The sequence below is a fragment of the Myotis nattereri genome (genome assembly GCF_964212035.1).
Source record: "Myotis nattereri genome assembly, chromosome: 4".
Lineage (NCBI taxonomy): Eukaryota > Metazoa > Chordata > Mammalia > Chiroptera > Vespertilionidae > Myotis > Myotis nattereri.
The window spans coordinates 34,205,437-34,222,353 of record NC_138079.1 but is presented as its reverse complement, the minus strand read 5'-3'; the positions used below and the strand labels follow the sequence as shown (position 1 = coordinate 34,222,353).

At 39.7% G+C, this 16,917-nt stretch overlaps 1 protein-coding gene across 1 annotated transcript in view; it reads left to right on the top strand.

Annotated features, from left to right (window-relative positions):
- Positions 1-16,917, top strand: part of TRIM23 (tripartite motif containing 23) — a gene marked incomplete at its 5' end in the record, with an annotated part of 33,919 nt that overhangs the window by 2,217 nt on the left and 14,785 nt on the right. The window contains 5 exons of the mRNA XM_081089977.1: positions 3,729-3,891; positions 9,510-9,631; positions 12,437-12,715; positions 13,209-13,391; positions 15,439-15,654. Of these exons, the coding sequence (XP_080946103.1) occupies positions 3,729-3,891; positions 9,510-9,631; positions 12,437-12,715; positions 13,209-13,391; positions 15,439-15,654 (963 nt within the window). The remainder of the gene's footprint in view (positions 1-3,728; positions 3,892-9,509; positions 9,632-12,436; positions 12,716-13,208; positions 13,392-15,438; positions 15,655-16,917) is intronic.

The window sequence follows — 16,917 nt, the reverse complement described above, 5'->3', positions numbered from 1 at the left end:
AAAGTTTCTTTTGAAAGTGAGCCTCACCCTGGCCACTGTGGCTCAGTTGGTTGAGCATCGTCCCATGCACGGGAAGATTGCTGTTTGAAATCCCGTGTAGGGCACCAAAAAAAAAAGAGAAAGTGAGCCTTCTTAGTCTTTTAAAAATATGGACTGGTTAATTAAAATTTTATTTATATGTAATAAGTACATGTAATGAAGTCCTCTTCGGCGTATTTGTAAAGTTTATAAAATTAAAAGCTATTCTACCTAGGACTCAATTTATCTTATACTAGGGGCCCAGTGCACGAATTCGTGCACCTTGAAAGGAACTGTGGGCTGCAAGGCTGCAGTGGGCACTGGGGCGGGTCTCAGCCCATCCTCCGTGCCTCCGCCCGGCCCCTCCTGCTGCAGCCAGCAGCCTCGCTCCTGCCGCTGCTGCTCCCCTGCTGAGGTGCAGAGTGATTGGGGCTGGTGATAGCAGTGTGTGTGAGTGGGGCCAGCACTGTCAGTGTGTATGAGCGGCGGCTGCTGCCCTGATCGCCCCTCAGGAGCAGGGGGAGGTGGAGAAGCCCTGAGGGGTGATCAGGGCTGGCACTAGGTGCCAGCAGCAGGTGTGAGCGCTGGGCGGGACCAAGGGAGGAAAGAATTTTCAGTAACCACCAGAGGCTCACCCCAGTGACAGCAACTGGCGCCCCACCTTGGTCTGGCACCCCTGCTCACCTGCTCCACCCTCCTGCCACGGCCAACACTCGCCATGTTCCGTGTGCACCCTCTGGTGGTCAGCACATGTCATAGCAACTGGTTGTTCGGTTGTTAGGTTTTCCACCATTCGGTCTATTTGCATATTAGGGTTTTATATATATATAGATTGTTGGCCCAAATTCCTATTCATAAATACTGAAGAAAGAATTTCTTACTCTATTATTTACTGAGTTGATGCAAAATAGTCTAATAACTTTATTTTTGTACCTGTGTTTAGTTTACTAATCAGTGTACTGCTAGTGCTTTTTGAAGAAACCTATAGTAGCAGCATACGTTCTTTTAGCTTGTGTAATAATAATGTCAGAAATATAAGATATAAATGAACTAAGTTAAATTTTAATTTGGTTCTTTAGAGTTCATTATCATAACCAGTAAAATGTATTGTGTCACATTAGTGAGAACATTTGTAAAAAATGTTGCATTTATTTTATAATATCTAATTCTGTGGTGAATATCATTTCTGTATTTAATTGAATTTGATATTTATGTGAAACCTTTTTCCCGCATTAAAAAAACACAGGATAAATTGAAGTGTATGTATGTATAATATATATAATTTATGTGCAGCTGTTTCCTAGCTCTTCCTCAGTAGACTACATCGTTTTTGCAGTATATGAATGTACCATAATTTTTTTCCAGTCTTGTATTGGTGTATACCAGGGGTGGGCAAACTTTTTGACTCGAGGGCCACAATGGGAGGGCCGGAACAAAAGCATGGATGGAGTGTTTGTGTGAACTAATATAAATTCAAAGTAAACATCATTACATAAAAGGGTACGGTCTTTTTTTTTTTTTTTTTAGTTTCATTCATTTCAAACGGGCCGGATCCGGCCCGCTGGCCGTAGTTTGCCCACGGCTGGTGTGTACTTTGTTTCTAATCTCTTGCTAATGCAAATGGTACTGTTAAGGATTAGCATGTAGATCTTCTTACACATGTGTGAAATATTTGTAGGATTAAATTCCTGAGGTGGAATTGTTGAGCTGTTCTAACTTTTGATAGTCATTACCAAATTCCCTTCCAGAGAAGCTGTATCAATCAATAAAACATTTCACAGCAACCAGCAATGTGTGAGGGATATGCGCCCTGACACTTGCACTAGTACAAAGTGTTATCAACCTCTTTGATCTAATCTGGGAAAAAAAGTATACTGATATAGCTTTCATTGCATTTCAAAGTGTTTCGAGTGATAGTGAACATCTTTTTATATATTTAAAGGAAAGACAACACGTCTTAAGATTGTTTTCATTTCCTTTTTTGTGAGCTGTGTGTTACATTTAAACTCCTTTTGAAACATACTGGGATGCAAGCCAATTATGAATTACCTGTTTATTTATAGTGAAAGATGCTTCCATATCAGGTAGTCAGTCCAAAATAATTTCAGAGTTAAGATTAAAATTTTAATGGATTAAGTCTGATTTCCACTCTGGGTTTCCTTCTTTTTTTTGGAGGGGGGAGAGTTTCTATTTTTTTTTTTTTTTTTTTTTTTTTTTACCTCCAGTTATGTTTTTGTTGGGGATGGTGGTTGGCCACTTTGTTTTTACATTTTTATTTTGTTGGACTTTAGTTGGTATTTGAAATACCCTGTTCCCCTGAGAGCTTTTTTGGTGTAACAGGAAAGACAGGTTGGAAAGCCAATAAAGGTATTCCAGTGTTTTGGGTGTTAAGATAGACACTTATTCATGGTACATGGGGGCCCCAGGGACACTGTGGTCATTTCAGTTGGACTGAGCTGTAGATAGTCCTGAGAGATACAGTGTTTAGGAATTTTTTGGTTTATTAATGTAAAAGAGGATCCACTAGAAAAGTGTTTTTTTAGCTATTCCCTCAGCATTAGCAGAAAGAAAGTGGCAAAAACAATCTGGGAACTACAGATCAGATTGTAGCAGGTCACAGATGGCAGGCATAGGGGTTTGTGGTACACGTAAACAGTTCAGAGTGGGTACATTTTTAAATAATGAAATACTTCAGATATACTAGTATTAAGAAATAAAAGCACCAAAAATCTTTCATTGATATAATTACAGTTTGTTGACTAATTATAAAACATAAACTCATGGACCTGGGAATCAGAATATGTCGATTCTTGTCACCTTCCTTTTGACTGACTACATGGCCTTGGACAAAACATGTACTTGTCATTGGAACTAGCTAGACAAAATATTCTCTAACCAAGGGGCATATTTATTAATTGAGAACAAGGAATTGAAATTTAAGTCAAAGGTGATTGCTTTCTTTCCTTTACATTATGTGATATAAGTGGGTACTAGATACTTCAAAATTACTTATAGTCTTAACATGTTCTTTATTAGAAAGGTAAATTGTCATCCTAGCACATATTCCAAATTGTTTTGTCCAAATTAATGGTGATGTTTTGGAGGTTAGGGAATTGCAGAGGAGTTGTTTAATAACCCATGTTTGGGAGAATTATATATTGTTTCAGATATAACGAATCAAGTCATAATTTTCAAAAGATAAAGATCATGTTAACTTACACCATTATCCTAGTCCCTTAACACAACATGTCAAGGAGATTTCACTCTGATGTAATTTTGGTAGGGTCTGTCAGATGAAATGATGAAAGGTGATTTAAAGTTTTCCAACCTAGACAGTTTTTCCCCCCATGGAGGAATAAAGTAATTTAACAAGCGTTATTCAACATATTAGATCAGCTTTAAAAAAAAAAAAATATGTGTGCTTTTATTTATTTATTTTTAAAAATATATTTTATTGATTTTTTACAGAGAAGAAGGGAGAGGGATAGAGAGTTAGAAACATCAATGAGAGAGAAACATCGACCAGCTGCCTCCTGCACACCCTCCACTGGGGATGTGCCCGCCACCAAGGTACATGCCCTTGACCGGAATCGAACCTGGGACCCTTCAGTCCGTAGGCTGACACTCTATCCACTGAGCCAGACCAGCTAGGGCAATATGTGTGCTTTTAAAATCACTTAAAGACCACATGTTCCCTGTTCAAATATTAGGTGCTGGAGTGTGGAGTTTGTGAAGATGTCTTTTCTTTGCAAGGAGACAAAGTTCCTCGCCTGCTGCTCTGTGGCCACACCGTCTGCCATGACTGTCTCACCCGCCTGCCTCTTCATGGAAGAGCAATCCGTTGCCCTTTTGATCGACAAGTAACAGACCTAGGTAGGAAAATATATGTGTATATATTTAAGATTTAAAATTGTCCATGGAATACAAACATCATAGGGAAATATTTCTTCCCAGTTGATTTTTAAAGTTACATAATTAGAAGATAGATTCAGTTTCTTTAAGGCCAGTAGTAGTCTTGTAAGTATAAATTACTCAATCTTAGGTACTAATTTTATTTAATCTTATGAGATGTTTATATTCAATACTTATTTATATATGAAGAGCTTTTTAAGATACCCGAGAACATAATCTATTCAAAGAAATAAGAAAATTCTTTTGCCTGAAGCCATTGATACAATAAAACAATCTTTCTATAATAAATAGGCCAATAATGAAAATACAGGTTAAGTAATTTGAGTGTCAGCATGGTTTTATTTACTGGTACCAAAACAGAAGTGTTTGTGGCTTGTGATAATTACTTGTTTTCTATTTAAATAAGTGTAAACGTTTTGTTGATTTTTTTAGTTTCCTAAATCTTCTAAAACTTTGCTTTATATTTCAAAATTAGTTATTAACATGGGATACTGGATTTAGAAATGATAACATTAACATTTTAACAGTTATTTTACAAACTCAAGTTCTATAAATCTATTCTTTTTGATAACAGAATTTTCTTTAAAAGAAATAGTTTAAAGTTGTCATTTTTCTTTAGGTCAGTAGCAATATTTGTTTTAAGGCTGATGTCAAATGGAACACGTTCAAAATAATTTATGAAAAAAAATGTTTTTAGACTGGAAAACTTTAAAAAGCTGAAAAACATGATTTTAAATGTGTTCTTGTAGGGAAAGGATAGGTTTCTTAAGGTTTTGGTAATCTCTGATTTAAATAAATATGTAGTATGTCCTCTTGCCAGAAAACTAATATAGGACAGTGTTATCATTACTATAGATGACATTAATGCATTATTAGCCAAGAAATAATTAGGGGGAAAAGAAAGATACCTGTATTTCAACATTCTTTTGTTTGGCTTTTTATTCTATTATATATATACATATATATATATATATATATATATATATGTATATATATATGTATATATCTCATCTTTATAGAGAACTATAGAAGTGTGTATTTTAGAAAAAAATGTTTCATAAATGGAGGGTGGACCCTTCTCCCTTTTGAAGGGCACTATACCTTTTCTACATAAATACCACAGTGTGGGTTGTTACCACCCTCAGTGCTTAACTAAATCAGAAATTTGTGACAGACAATGGTTTAGTCATGTTCTAGGTTGAAGTTATACATCATTGCTGTCATATGGCATTAGAAAAACCAACAAACCAATCAATAACTTTGCCTTGGATGTAGATTGTAATTACTATAGCTTATAGATTAGATTTTTACTGAGATTTTAGTCTGTGAAATATGTGTTAGTAACCCTTATATAGTTTGATGCCATTGTTTTTAAAAATCTATTTTAGTTATACTAGAAAAATAATGTATATGTACATTGCAGATAATTGGAAATTTGTTAAAGTATAACAAAGAAAAAATAATTTGTGATTCCCTTTTCTACAGAAGAAAATGACTGTTAATGTGAGAGAGTCAGCATCAGATTTATTCTCTAGTCCAAGAAAAATACAGTGGGGCCTTGACTTACGAGTTTAATTCGTTCCAAGACCGAGCTCCTTAAGGAGCTCGTTAACTCAAATTACTCTGTCAACTCAGTGCAAAAAATCGGGCTGAGAGACAGCTGGTATCTCAAAAAACTCGTTAGTCGGGACACTCGTAAGTCAAGGCCCCACTGTATTAGTAGTTAATTGTGGTAGTTATCAGTACATTTCCGTAATATTTCTGGTTCTTCTCTGCTGTCCCTGTGGTAAAATTATACTTCCCTACTCTCTTAGAGTTAGGTATGGCTGTGTGATTCCCTTTTAACTAGTGAAATATGAATAGGATGAAGTGTCAACTTCCAGATAGAAGCTGTTGAGAAGGGATTTATGATGGCTTGCAGTAAATCCTCCTTCCTGATACATTGAGGTGGTCCAGGTGCTAGAGGCTCAGGGGCCTCTGTCCCTGATCGTGGATAGCAGGGGAAAGTCTTTCTTGTTTTCCCCATCCCCTGATATCTTGCATGAACAAAAAGTAAATCTTTGTTGGTTTAAACCATTGTGATTTTAGAGTTATTTTGACAGTTACAGAAATATTAGTGATATACTACTAGACAGTAGGTTGATACTGCTAGGAGTTTATTTAACTAGAGGCTTGGTGCAGGAATTCATGCATGGGTAGGGTCCAGCCAGCCTGTCCTGAGGGGGCTCATCGAGCTGGGCCAGTGGGGGGGAGGGGGCGCAGGCAGTTGGCTGGCTGGCCCCGCCCCCTATCAGGGTGTTGGGGGCGGAGTGGGGGCCGGGCTGGCCAGGGAGGGGGGCCAACCGGGGCCCAGATCAGGCTGGCTGGCTGCTGCGGTATGCACCATAGCCACCGGTCATTCTGGTCGTTCCGGTCACTGGGCTTTTATTATATATCTAGAGGCCCGGTGCACAAAAATTTGTGCACTCGGGGGGGGGGGGGGGGGGACGGGGGTCCCTCAGCCCGGCCTGTGCCTCTCGCAGTCTGGGACCCCTCGGGAGATAACAACCTGCTGGCTAAGGCCTGCTCCTGGGTGGCAGAGGGCAGGCCCAATCCCTAGGTGCAGCCCCTGGTCAGGCTCAGAGCAGGGCCGATTGGGGAGTTGGGGCGCCGCCCCCTGTCATGCACAGAGCAGGGCGATCGGGAGGTTGTGATGCCACCCTCAGTCACGCTCAGGGTAGGGCTGATTGGGGGGTTGGGGCACCGTCCCCTGTCACACTCAAGGCAGGGTCAATGGGGAGGTTGTGGCGCCACCCCCTGTCATGCACAGAGCAGGGCCAATCAGGGGGTTGGGGAGCTCCCCCCTGTCAGGCACAGAGCAGGGCCCATCAGGGGGGTTGGGGCTCTGTACCCTGTCACGCACAGAGCAGGGCCAATCGGGGTTCAGGCGCCGCCACTCTCACACTCAGGGCAGGGCCGATGGGGATGTTATGGCTCTACCCTGACACACACAGAGCAGGGCCCGTGGTGGGGGGGAGGGTTGGGGCGCCGCACCCTGTCATACACAGAGCAGGGCCGATCAGGGGGTTGGGGCGCCGCACCCTGTCACACACAGAGCCGCAGGGTGATCAGGGGGTTGGGGAGCTCCCCCCTGTCAGGCACAGAGCAGGGCTGATCAGGGGGTTGGGGCGCCTTCCCCTGTCACGAACAGAGCAGGGTGGATAGGGAGGTTGTGGCCCCGCCCCCTGTCACACACAGAGCCACAGGGCAATCAGGGGGTTTGGGCGCTGCCCCCTGTCACGCTGATCCCGGTGCCGGGAGGCCTCGCGGCTCCGCTGATCCCGGTGCTGGGAGGCATATTACCCTTTTACTATATAGGGTAGAGGCCTGGTGCACGGGTGGGTGCCGGCTGGTTTGCCCTGAAGGGTGTCCTGGATTAGGGTGGGGGTCCCCACTGGGGTGCCTGGCCAGCCTGGGTGAGGGGATGATGGCTGTTTGCAGCTGGTCACACCCCCTTCAGGGTGGGGGTCCCCACTGGGGTGCCTGGCCAGCTTGGGTGAGGGGATGATGGCTGTTTGCAGCTGGTCACACACCCTTCAGGGTGGGGGTCCCCACTGGGGTGCCTGGCCAGTCTGGGTGAGGGGCTGAGGGCTGTTTTCACGCTGGGGGTGACTGAAGCTCCCAACCGCTCCTTTTTTTCTTTTTTTTCTTTTTTATTCTGGGCCAGCTTTAGCTTTGAGGCTTGGCTCCAGCTCTTAGGCCTCCGCTGCTGAAAGTAGGTTTCTGACCTTTGCTTACAATGTTGCGATCCTGCTGGCGGAAGCCTGGCGGACTAAATCAGGTTTCTGGGGTTTTGTTTAGCTTCTATATTTGTTACATAGTTGCTTAGAGTTGCAGTTCAGAGGCCTGCAGCGGCAGGCGGGGAACGTTGGAGTCCTCCATCACTGAAGCAAGCAAGCCTCATGTTAGTTTCAAGCTGCCTGGCTGCTGGCCGCCATCTTGGCTGGCAGTTAATTTGCATATCTCGCTGATTAGCCAATGTGAAGGGTAGCGGTCATACGCCAATTACCATGTTTCTCTTTTATTAGATAGGATGACAATATTTAGAAAATTGTCAGGATAATATCTTTAATTAAAGGACTTGCTTAGTATACTTTTTAATGCTTATATAAATAGACTAGATACAACTGAGCTTGTAGTAGAATAAGAGTGGAAAATGTAAACAATTAAGGAGAAAGCCTAGTTGGTTAGTGGGTTGAGGGAGAAATGCTGGATTGGCTGCATGAAGGTACTGGGGAAAGGAGGTCACAAAAGTCAGAAGAGGCTATTTTGCCTAATTTGAAATTTTTTTGGAGGACCACAACAAGAAATGGTCTTTCCTTTACGTCCCCTTTTCCTTTTCCTTTTCCTTTTTAAAGAAAAGCTTGGCCAAGAGGAAGGGGAGCCCTGCAGCCAGTAACCCCATCATCCTTTCATTTATACATTCATTCAGTGAATATAGATTAGGTGACAACAATGTGTCAGGTGGTATTTGTTGCATAGAAACTCACCATAACAAACATAACAGACATATTCCTTCTAACTGCTGAAGAATCTGGCTTTTATTTGTAGATTTAGGAAGAGAGAGAGAGAGAGAATCAGAATGAGTGGGTTTGCATGCATGCATATATGCTTTCGCATCTGGCCTTTTATGGTCAGTTCTGGGGAAAAGAAGCATTGTTTTTTATCCAGATATTCCTAAAGTCTTATCTACCTAAAAGGGATTGTTGTATTGTGTTTTTTTTTTTTAATATATTGTATTGATTTTTCAAAGAGAGGAAAGGAGAGGAATAGAGAGTTAGAAACATCGATGAGAGAGAAACATCGATCAGCTGCCTCCTGCACACCTCCCACTGGGGATGTGCCCGCAACCGTATTGTTTTGATGTATCTGCGTGAAAAGGAGTTTATATAGTCATTAACTTCTATAAGGTTCTAGGTTAGATGAAGAGTGGGGGAAATATTATCTTTAGCTGTTCTAGTTCCAGTTTGCTTAGAGATAGAGCTATTTTAGGTTGTGTATTTTTTGTACAGGGAATTTCAAACATGAGTCATAGCTTATTTGTGGTCATGAAATCAATTTAATTGGTTGTGACGAAATTGTTTTAAAAAGAAATAAACCTAAAACAGTGTGTTGCACACTGAAAGAGTGAATACTGGTGTGTGAAACTTTTGTTTCAGTTATATATATGACATATGATCCTGGGTTGCAATGTAAACTGTATTTCTTACCTTAGGTTGCTGTAAAAATAATTCAAAGCACTTATTTTAGAATATATAGTAAAAGTCAGTGACAAAATAGGATTTATAAAGTTAAATGATAGAAAAATAATGAAACTTGAAAGTATGTTTCTATGTAGAATCCTGAGGAATTCTGTTTTTTAAAGAATATTAAGACAATTGTTCTATCATAAATAGGAAATGGGGGAAATTTGCATTTTTAAAATTTAGACGTTATTAATGGCTAAACTGTATGACTTAGAAATTACAGTTGAGGTATGAGGTAAAGTGATTATGATTGCATTCTGTTAGATTTAGTTTTTATTTTTATATTTATTCTAGGAGATTCAGGTGTTTGGGGATTGAAAAAAAATTTTGCTTTATTGGAACTTTTGGAACGACTACAGAATGGACATATTGGTCAGTATGGTGCTGCAGAAGAAGCCATTGGGATATCTGGAGAGGTATTGATTGAACTTGGTGAAATATTTGTTATGAGCATGGATATTTTTTTTTTTAATTTAAAATATCTGCCATGAAAAGCACAATATTACCTCACTTACTCCAGCTGATAGGATCCTAGAAACACAACTTTTTGTTACATTATAGTTCTTAAGGCAACAAAAATCCCAAAAGAACAAAAGTAACACTGAAACCTGAATTCTTTGATAATACTATACCCAAACTATGTCTTGTGTATAAGCTTATCTCCCTATAATAAATCCTTTCTATCCCAGAAAGTGAAAGAGTACGATTATGAAAGAGTAAAATGTGCATTAAAGCAGAGGATACAAAAATGAACTAGTGAACAGTAAAGTACAAAGAGAGAGAGAGAGAGAGAGAGAGAGAGAGAGAGAGAGAGAGAGAGAGAGAGAGAGAGAAAAGAGAGAGGAGAGAGAAAGAAAGAAAAAAAAAGAAAGAAAGAGGAACTCTATGAAGGAGGCTATTTAATATTGAAGCAAAATGCCTTAAAGATAGCACTAGCTCCTGAGGGAATTACTACTATTAAATATCTTTATGAGAAGGTTACGTGTAGGTGTATCCTCTTTTTCCAGACAGGTAGATATCCCGAAATATTAGAAGTCCATGAACACAGATTAAAATACATTTTTAACACTTACGGAATTGTTTGCCTGCATAGCTCATAGGCTGTTCTGGATATAAGAATAGTAAATAGCAGTTATTGATTTTGGTGATCAGCTTTAAAAGCATGTTTAACATCAAGATAAAAGAAGTCGAAATGATTTTCACTTTTATTAAATCATGATTTCTTTATGTAAAGTAAATCATTGAAATAAATTTCAAACTGAAGCATTGTTTTCTGAAATTTTTGCAGTTCTTCCACACATTCTAGATTTTATCTTTATTTCAAAAGACAGAGCAGTGGGTCTCAACCTTGGCTGCACATTAGAATCACCTGGGAATCTTTTTGAAATCCTGATTCCTGGGCCTCATCCTCCGGAAATTCTGTTTCTTTGTTACTAATGTGGCCCCACCCCATAACAAAGAAACAATTTCCGGAGGATAAGGCCCAGAAGTCAGGATTTTAAAAAGATTCCCAGGTGATTCTAATGTGCACCCAAGGTTGAGAACCACTGCATTAGAGTATTATCTAATGTTGACCTTGTAAATTACTTGTCAGATCTTGAAAACAGAAGACATGAATTTTTATTTTACATGTACGTATTTCCCATAATTGCAAACAAAGCTGTCTAACTTTGTGTGCTTTTTTTAATTTGTGATATTGAGTGACACCATTGGTATATTTTCTAATTTTTATTTCTGGAAAAATTTTATACCAAATCTCTCCCTTTCTAATTATGGCCTTTTAATATTCAGCAAAAAATTGCAAGCTTTCTTGGTGATCTGACATGTAAAATTTTCCAACTTGAAGCTTTTTAGTAATTAATGGAAATTAGAAATAATACTTAAAAGCTTAATACTTATGTGCTCGCTTTGGCAGCACATATACTAAAAGCTTAATACTTAACAGCATAGGTGTTAATTGTTTATTTGCTTAAATCAGTGGCTTTCAACTAGAATTGTGCATTGGACTCACCTGTGAAACTTTAGAGAAAAGTACACAAACTCAGGCTTCATCTCTAACCTGTTATTTCCCAGGTTGGATTCTTGGCAACATGGTTTTATTTTTTATTTTTATTATTATTCTTTTAAAATCTTTATTGTTGAAAATATTACATATGTCCCCTTTCCCCCCTCATTAACCCCTTTTGGCACCATGGTTTTAAAAGCTTTATAGCTAATTCTGATGCACACCCCTTGCTATCTAAATAGCATTGTGCTTCTCTTCTTTCTATTTATCATTATGACAGGTAATATGTAAAGCAGTGGGTATATTTTGTTTTGTTTTGTTTTTGTTTTTTTTGTTAATCCTTACCCGTGGATATTTTTCCATTGATTTTTAAAAAATATATATATTTCTTTATTGATTTCAGAGAGGAAGGGAGAGGGAGAGAGATAGAAACATCAATGATGAGAGAAAATCAATCAGCTGCCTCCTGCACACCCCCTACTGGGGATTGAACCCACAACTCAGGCATGTGCCCTTGGCGAGAATCAACCTGGGACCTCTCAGTCCGCAGGCCGACACTCTATCCACTGAGCCAAACCGGCCAGGGCTACATTGATTTTTTTTTTTTTTTTTGGAGAGAGTGGAAAAGAGAGGAAAAGACAGAGAAAAACATTGATATGAGAGAAGCACATGGATTGGTTGCCTCCTTCATGTGCCCTGACCAGACCCCGGGCTTGGGAGAAGCCTGCAACCAAGGTACTTACCCTTGGCTGGAATCAAACCCGGGACCCTTTGGTCCGCAGGCCAATGTGTATCCACTGAGCCAAACCAGCTAGGGCTAAAGCAGTAGGTATGTTTTTAATATCAGTGGTTTTAGTCTTAAAAAAAGAATTCTAACCTCTATTCAGTTTCTTTCTTATAAAGCAAAGGGGTTTTGTGGAAGTTAACTTTACTCTGACTGTGAATTTATGAGAATAGTTTTATTTTTGGCCTCAAGTACGTTAGCATATATTGATAACCAATTTTGGGAATAGCTTCTCACCCATAGAAATGAATAATTTCTCAGATGAGTAGTGAATGACCTTTGTACTAATTACCAGTGTATTTTCATATAAAAAGGCTGATTAATTATTTTTAAAAAAGATTATAGGCTTTTATGTTTCAAAATTTGTCATGCTATAGTGATCGGAGTTCAGTCTAAGTCTTAGACTCAAAGGCATTAATTTGTTTTTATCAGAGCATCATTCGTTGCGATGAAGATGAAGCTCACGTTGCATCTGTATATTGCACTGTATGTGCAACTCACTTGTGCTCAGAGTGTTCCCAAGTTACTCATTCTACGAAGACATTAGCAAAGCACAGGCGAGTGCCTCTCGCTGATAAACCTCATGAGAAAACCATGTGTTCTCAGCATCAGGTGCATGCCATTGAGTTTGTTTGCTTGGAAGAAGGCTGTCAAACTAGCCCACTCATGTGCTGTGTCTGCAAAGAATATGGAAAACACCAAGGTCACAAGGTATGAATGTAATTAAACTGGATGATTTACCTAGTCTGCCAACCCACTGTTTGTTTGGTAGACTGAAAAGAAACAAGATTTAATTTCTGAATAACAAAAATTTCAGTAGCAAGGCATCATGATTCTTTCTTTAATGAAAATAGCTTTCCAGCAGGAAACAAAAGTTCTTTTCTTCAGTGTATGTTTTCATAATGCACTAGGTTGTTTTGATAATATTTATGTCTATTGATGAACTGCTGTGATAAAATTTTAGAGGTACTTGTGGGTTCCTGGTTAGTGAGAAATTGATTTGTAAAATTTAAAGTATTGCTTTGCAGGATAAATAGTTATTGGGTGAAGGCAAATTAGCATTTTATATGCTTGCTTTTGTAAAATGTGTTAAAAAAGCCACTTGTGGTTGAAGGTTTTTTTAATTAATAGGAATGATTTAAGTAATTTTTTATATTATTAGTCAAATACTATGAGTTTTTTCCTATAATGTTGCATTTTATAGCATTCAGTATTGGAACCAGAAGCTAACCAGATCCGAGCCTCAATTTTAGATATGGCTCACTGTATACGGACCTTCACTGAGGAAATCTCAGATTATTCCAGAAAATTAGTTGGAATCGTTCAGCACATTGAAGGAGGAGAACAAATAGTGGAAGATGGAATTGGAATGGCCCACACAGAACATGTATGGATTTTTAAATTTCTTTTTTACCTTATACTCTGTCTCTTTCTTACCTTTCACCTTCTATTATTTATTGAGCAATTATACTGAACTAATCATGAAATAATTTCTTTTTAAATTTATTATTTATTTATTGTCTAAAGTTTTTTGTTTTTTTTTTAAATATATTTTATTGATTTTTTACAGAGAGGAAGGGAGAGAGATAGAGAGCCAGAAACATCGATGAGAGAGAAACATCGATCAGCTGCCTCCTGCACATCTCCTACTGGGGATATGCCCGCAACCCAGGCACATGCCCTTGACCGGAATCGAACCTGGGACCCTTCAGTCCGCAGGCCGACGCTCTATCCACTGAGCCAAACCGGTTTCGGCTATTGTCTAAAGTTTTATATATGTCTCCTTCCCCCCCCCCCCCCCCCCCCCCGCCGATTGACGCCCCCCCCCCCCCCCCGCCGCCCCCAGCAATTCCCACCCCAGGCAAGCCCCTACCGCCTCAGTGCCTGTGTCCATTGGATATGCTAATATGCATGTATACAAGTCCTTTGGTTGCTCTCTAACCGCTCCCCTCCCCTACCATTTGTCTCTGGATCTATTCTTGTTCATCAAATTATGTTGATCATTATATCCCACATATGAGTGAGATCATGTGATATTTATCTTTCTCTGGCTGGCTTACAGTGATACCCTTCGAATGAAGGGTCGCAGGTTCGATTCTGGTCATGGGCAGGTACCTCAGTTGCAGGTTTGATCCCCAGCATTGGTTGGGGCATGTCCGGGAGGCAACCAATCGGTGTGTCTCTCTCACGTCGGAGTTTCTCTCTGTCTCTTCCCCTCTCTTCTCTCTAAAAGTCAATAGAAAAAATATCCTTGGGTGAGAATTTACAACAGGAAAAAAGAAAAGTTGCTCTTCAACGTAGAAAATGAATTGGAGTAGCAACAAGATTGGAAGCCGGAAACAATTTCAGTTGCTGAAATTATCCAGTTGAGAGATGCTTTATGACCAATATTCACTAAAGTAGTGAGAATGGAGAGAGGTAGATGAATTTGAGATTTTGAAGTTGAATAGTTAGGTCTTAGTGATTAGTATAGCTGACTTGAATAGCTGACTTGGAGGTCCAGGCATGAGACCTAGATTTCTATTTGAGGACCCATTCCCTGAGAAGGTGACATTGAGCAAAGACCTACAAGAGATGGGAAAGGGAACTATGAAAATACCGGGGGGACGAGTATTCCAGGACGAGGAAAGTAAGTGGCAAGGGCCCTGAGGTTGGAATGTGCATGGTGTGCTATGAAACTGTGAGGAGGCTGCGTGCACCTGGAGTAGAGTGACTGGGGGCGGGGAGTGAGGCAGAATAGGCCTTAGAGGTACTTGCTCTTCTGTCTGCCAGGAATGCTCTTCCTCAAGATATTTGTGTGGTTCTTCTCTTACCTCCTTCAGGTCTTTGTTCAGGCATCCTTTTCTCAGTGAGTCTGTCCTTGAACACACGATACAGAGAGGAGGTGGGCATTCACTCTGAGGGGAATGAAGAATTTTGAGCAAAAGAATATATTTTGACTTACCATTTTAAACAGATCATTCTGGCTGCTGGGTGGAGAATACATTGTAGTGTGCAGTGGCAGATATAGTAAGACCAATTAGAAGACTATTATAATAATCAGGTGAGACATGATAATAGCTTGGGTCAGGTTGATAAGAGGTGGAGGTGATGATGCATGATTATATTTTGTATATATTCTGGAGTCCAGAGAATTTGCCGAGGGACTAATTGTGGGACACAAACAAAATGTTAAAGATGGTTTCAATTTTTTTGTCTTGAACAATCTGGAGGATGGAGTTGCCATTTATTGAGATGGAGGAAACTGGATTTTAGAGAAGAGAGACTCTTTTGCTATTGAGATGTCATTTAAACAGTTGGGTATCCAAAGGCTGTGGTGAAGATACAAATTTTAGAATTTTTAAGGATAATAGGTGGTATTTAAATTTTCATATTTCACATATACAATCTTTGTTATAGTTAGAGTTGCTTAAACTTTATTTTTATTTTCTTAGGTACCGGGTACTGCGGAGAATGCCCGGTCATGTGTTCGAGCTTATTTTTCTGATCTACATGAAACTCTGTGTCGTCAAGAAGAAATGGCTTTAAGTGTTGTCGATGCTCATGTTCGAGAAAAATTAATTTGGCTCAGGCAACAACAAGAAGATATGACTATTTTGCTGTCCCAGGTTTCAACAGCCTGTCTCCATTGTGAAAAGACTTTGCAACAGGTAGGTAGTTTAAACATAGGAAGGGTATAGTTTAAGGAGAAGAATTTTTAAGGTTAAGTAGATAACTACCAGAGATACACACTAGTCTATTTTATTACTTTAATAAATATTTTTATTTTATTGTATGTTACTGCATTCATTAACATTGTACTTAGGACATGGTCTCTATAACCTCCAGCTGCTCCACCAACAAACTAGTGTCCTCTTCTTCATGTGCCCTCCCCACCATAAAACCGTGGGTTCTAGAACTTCTATCTCTGTCATTCTTCAGTCACGCCAAGTTCTTTACTCTTCTTTGCCAACCATGTACTATTCCTTCTGCTTGGCAGGTTCATATCTCCCTTTCCTGCTAGTGGAAATCCTCCTTCAAAGTCTAGCTGAAATGTCTGCTAATCTTTGAAGTCTCTCTTCCTTGCTCTTTTTGGGGGGTACCTCTCTAGCTCTAATTTAGTGGTTCTTAACTTTGATGTCACAGAAAAGCTATTTTTTTAAAAAAATACTGATTTTTACAGAGAGGAAGGGAGAGGGAGACTTAGAAACATTGATGAGAGAGAAACATCGATCAGCTGCCTCCTGCACGCCCCTTATTGGGGATCAAGCCCGCAACCAAGGGACATGTTCTTGACCAGAATTGAACCCGGAACCCTTCTTCAGTCCTTGGGCCGACGCTCTATCCTCTGAGCCAAACTGGTTAGGGCAGAAAAACTATGTTTTTTGATAGTTGAGTTATTAAAAGGCATTTGTTACCCAGTTTGCATATGATATACTTTGCTAAATGGTGAGGATTTATCTATTGATTTAGCAAATATGTATTGAGTGCCTAGTATATGCATGTACATTCCAGATACATAGGATATATCAGTAAACAAAACAAGCAAAAAGCCATAATCTTGTGGAATTGGCATTCTAGCAAGAAGATGGGTAATAAACCATAACATATCTAAATAAGTAAATTATATAGGATATGAAAAAGTGAGCTAAGGAAAAAAGAGAAAGTGTGGAGGTACAGCAGATTGCCTAATTAAATAGTCAGGGTAGCCTGGTCGGAGCGGTTCAGTTGGTTGAGCGTCGTCCTGTGCACTGAAATGCTGCTAGTTAGATTCACAGGGCACATACATATATACATGGGTTACGGGTTTGATCCCTGGTTGGGGCACGTAGGGAAGGCAACTGAACTAATTTCTCACATTGATACTCTTCTCTCTCTCCCTCCCTTCCTCTGTCTGAGGACGTTCCCGGGTGAGGACAAATAAATAAATAGGG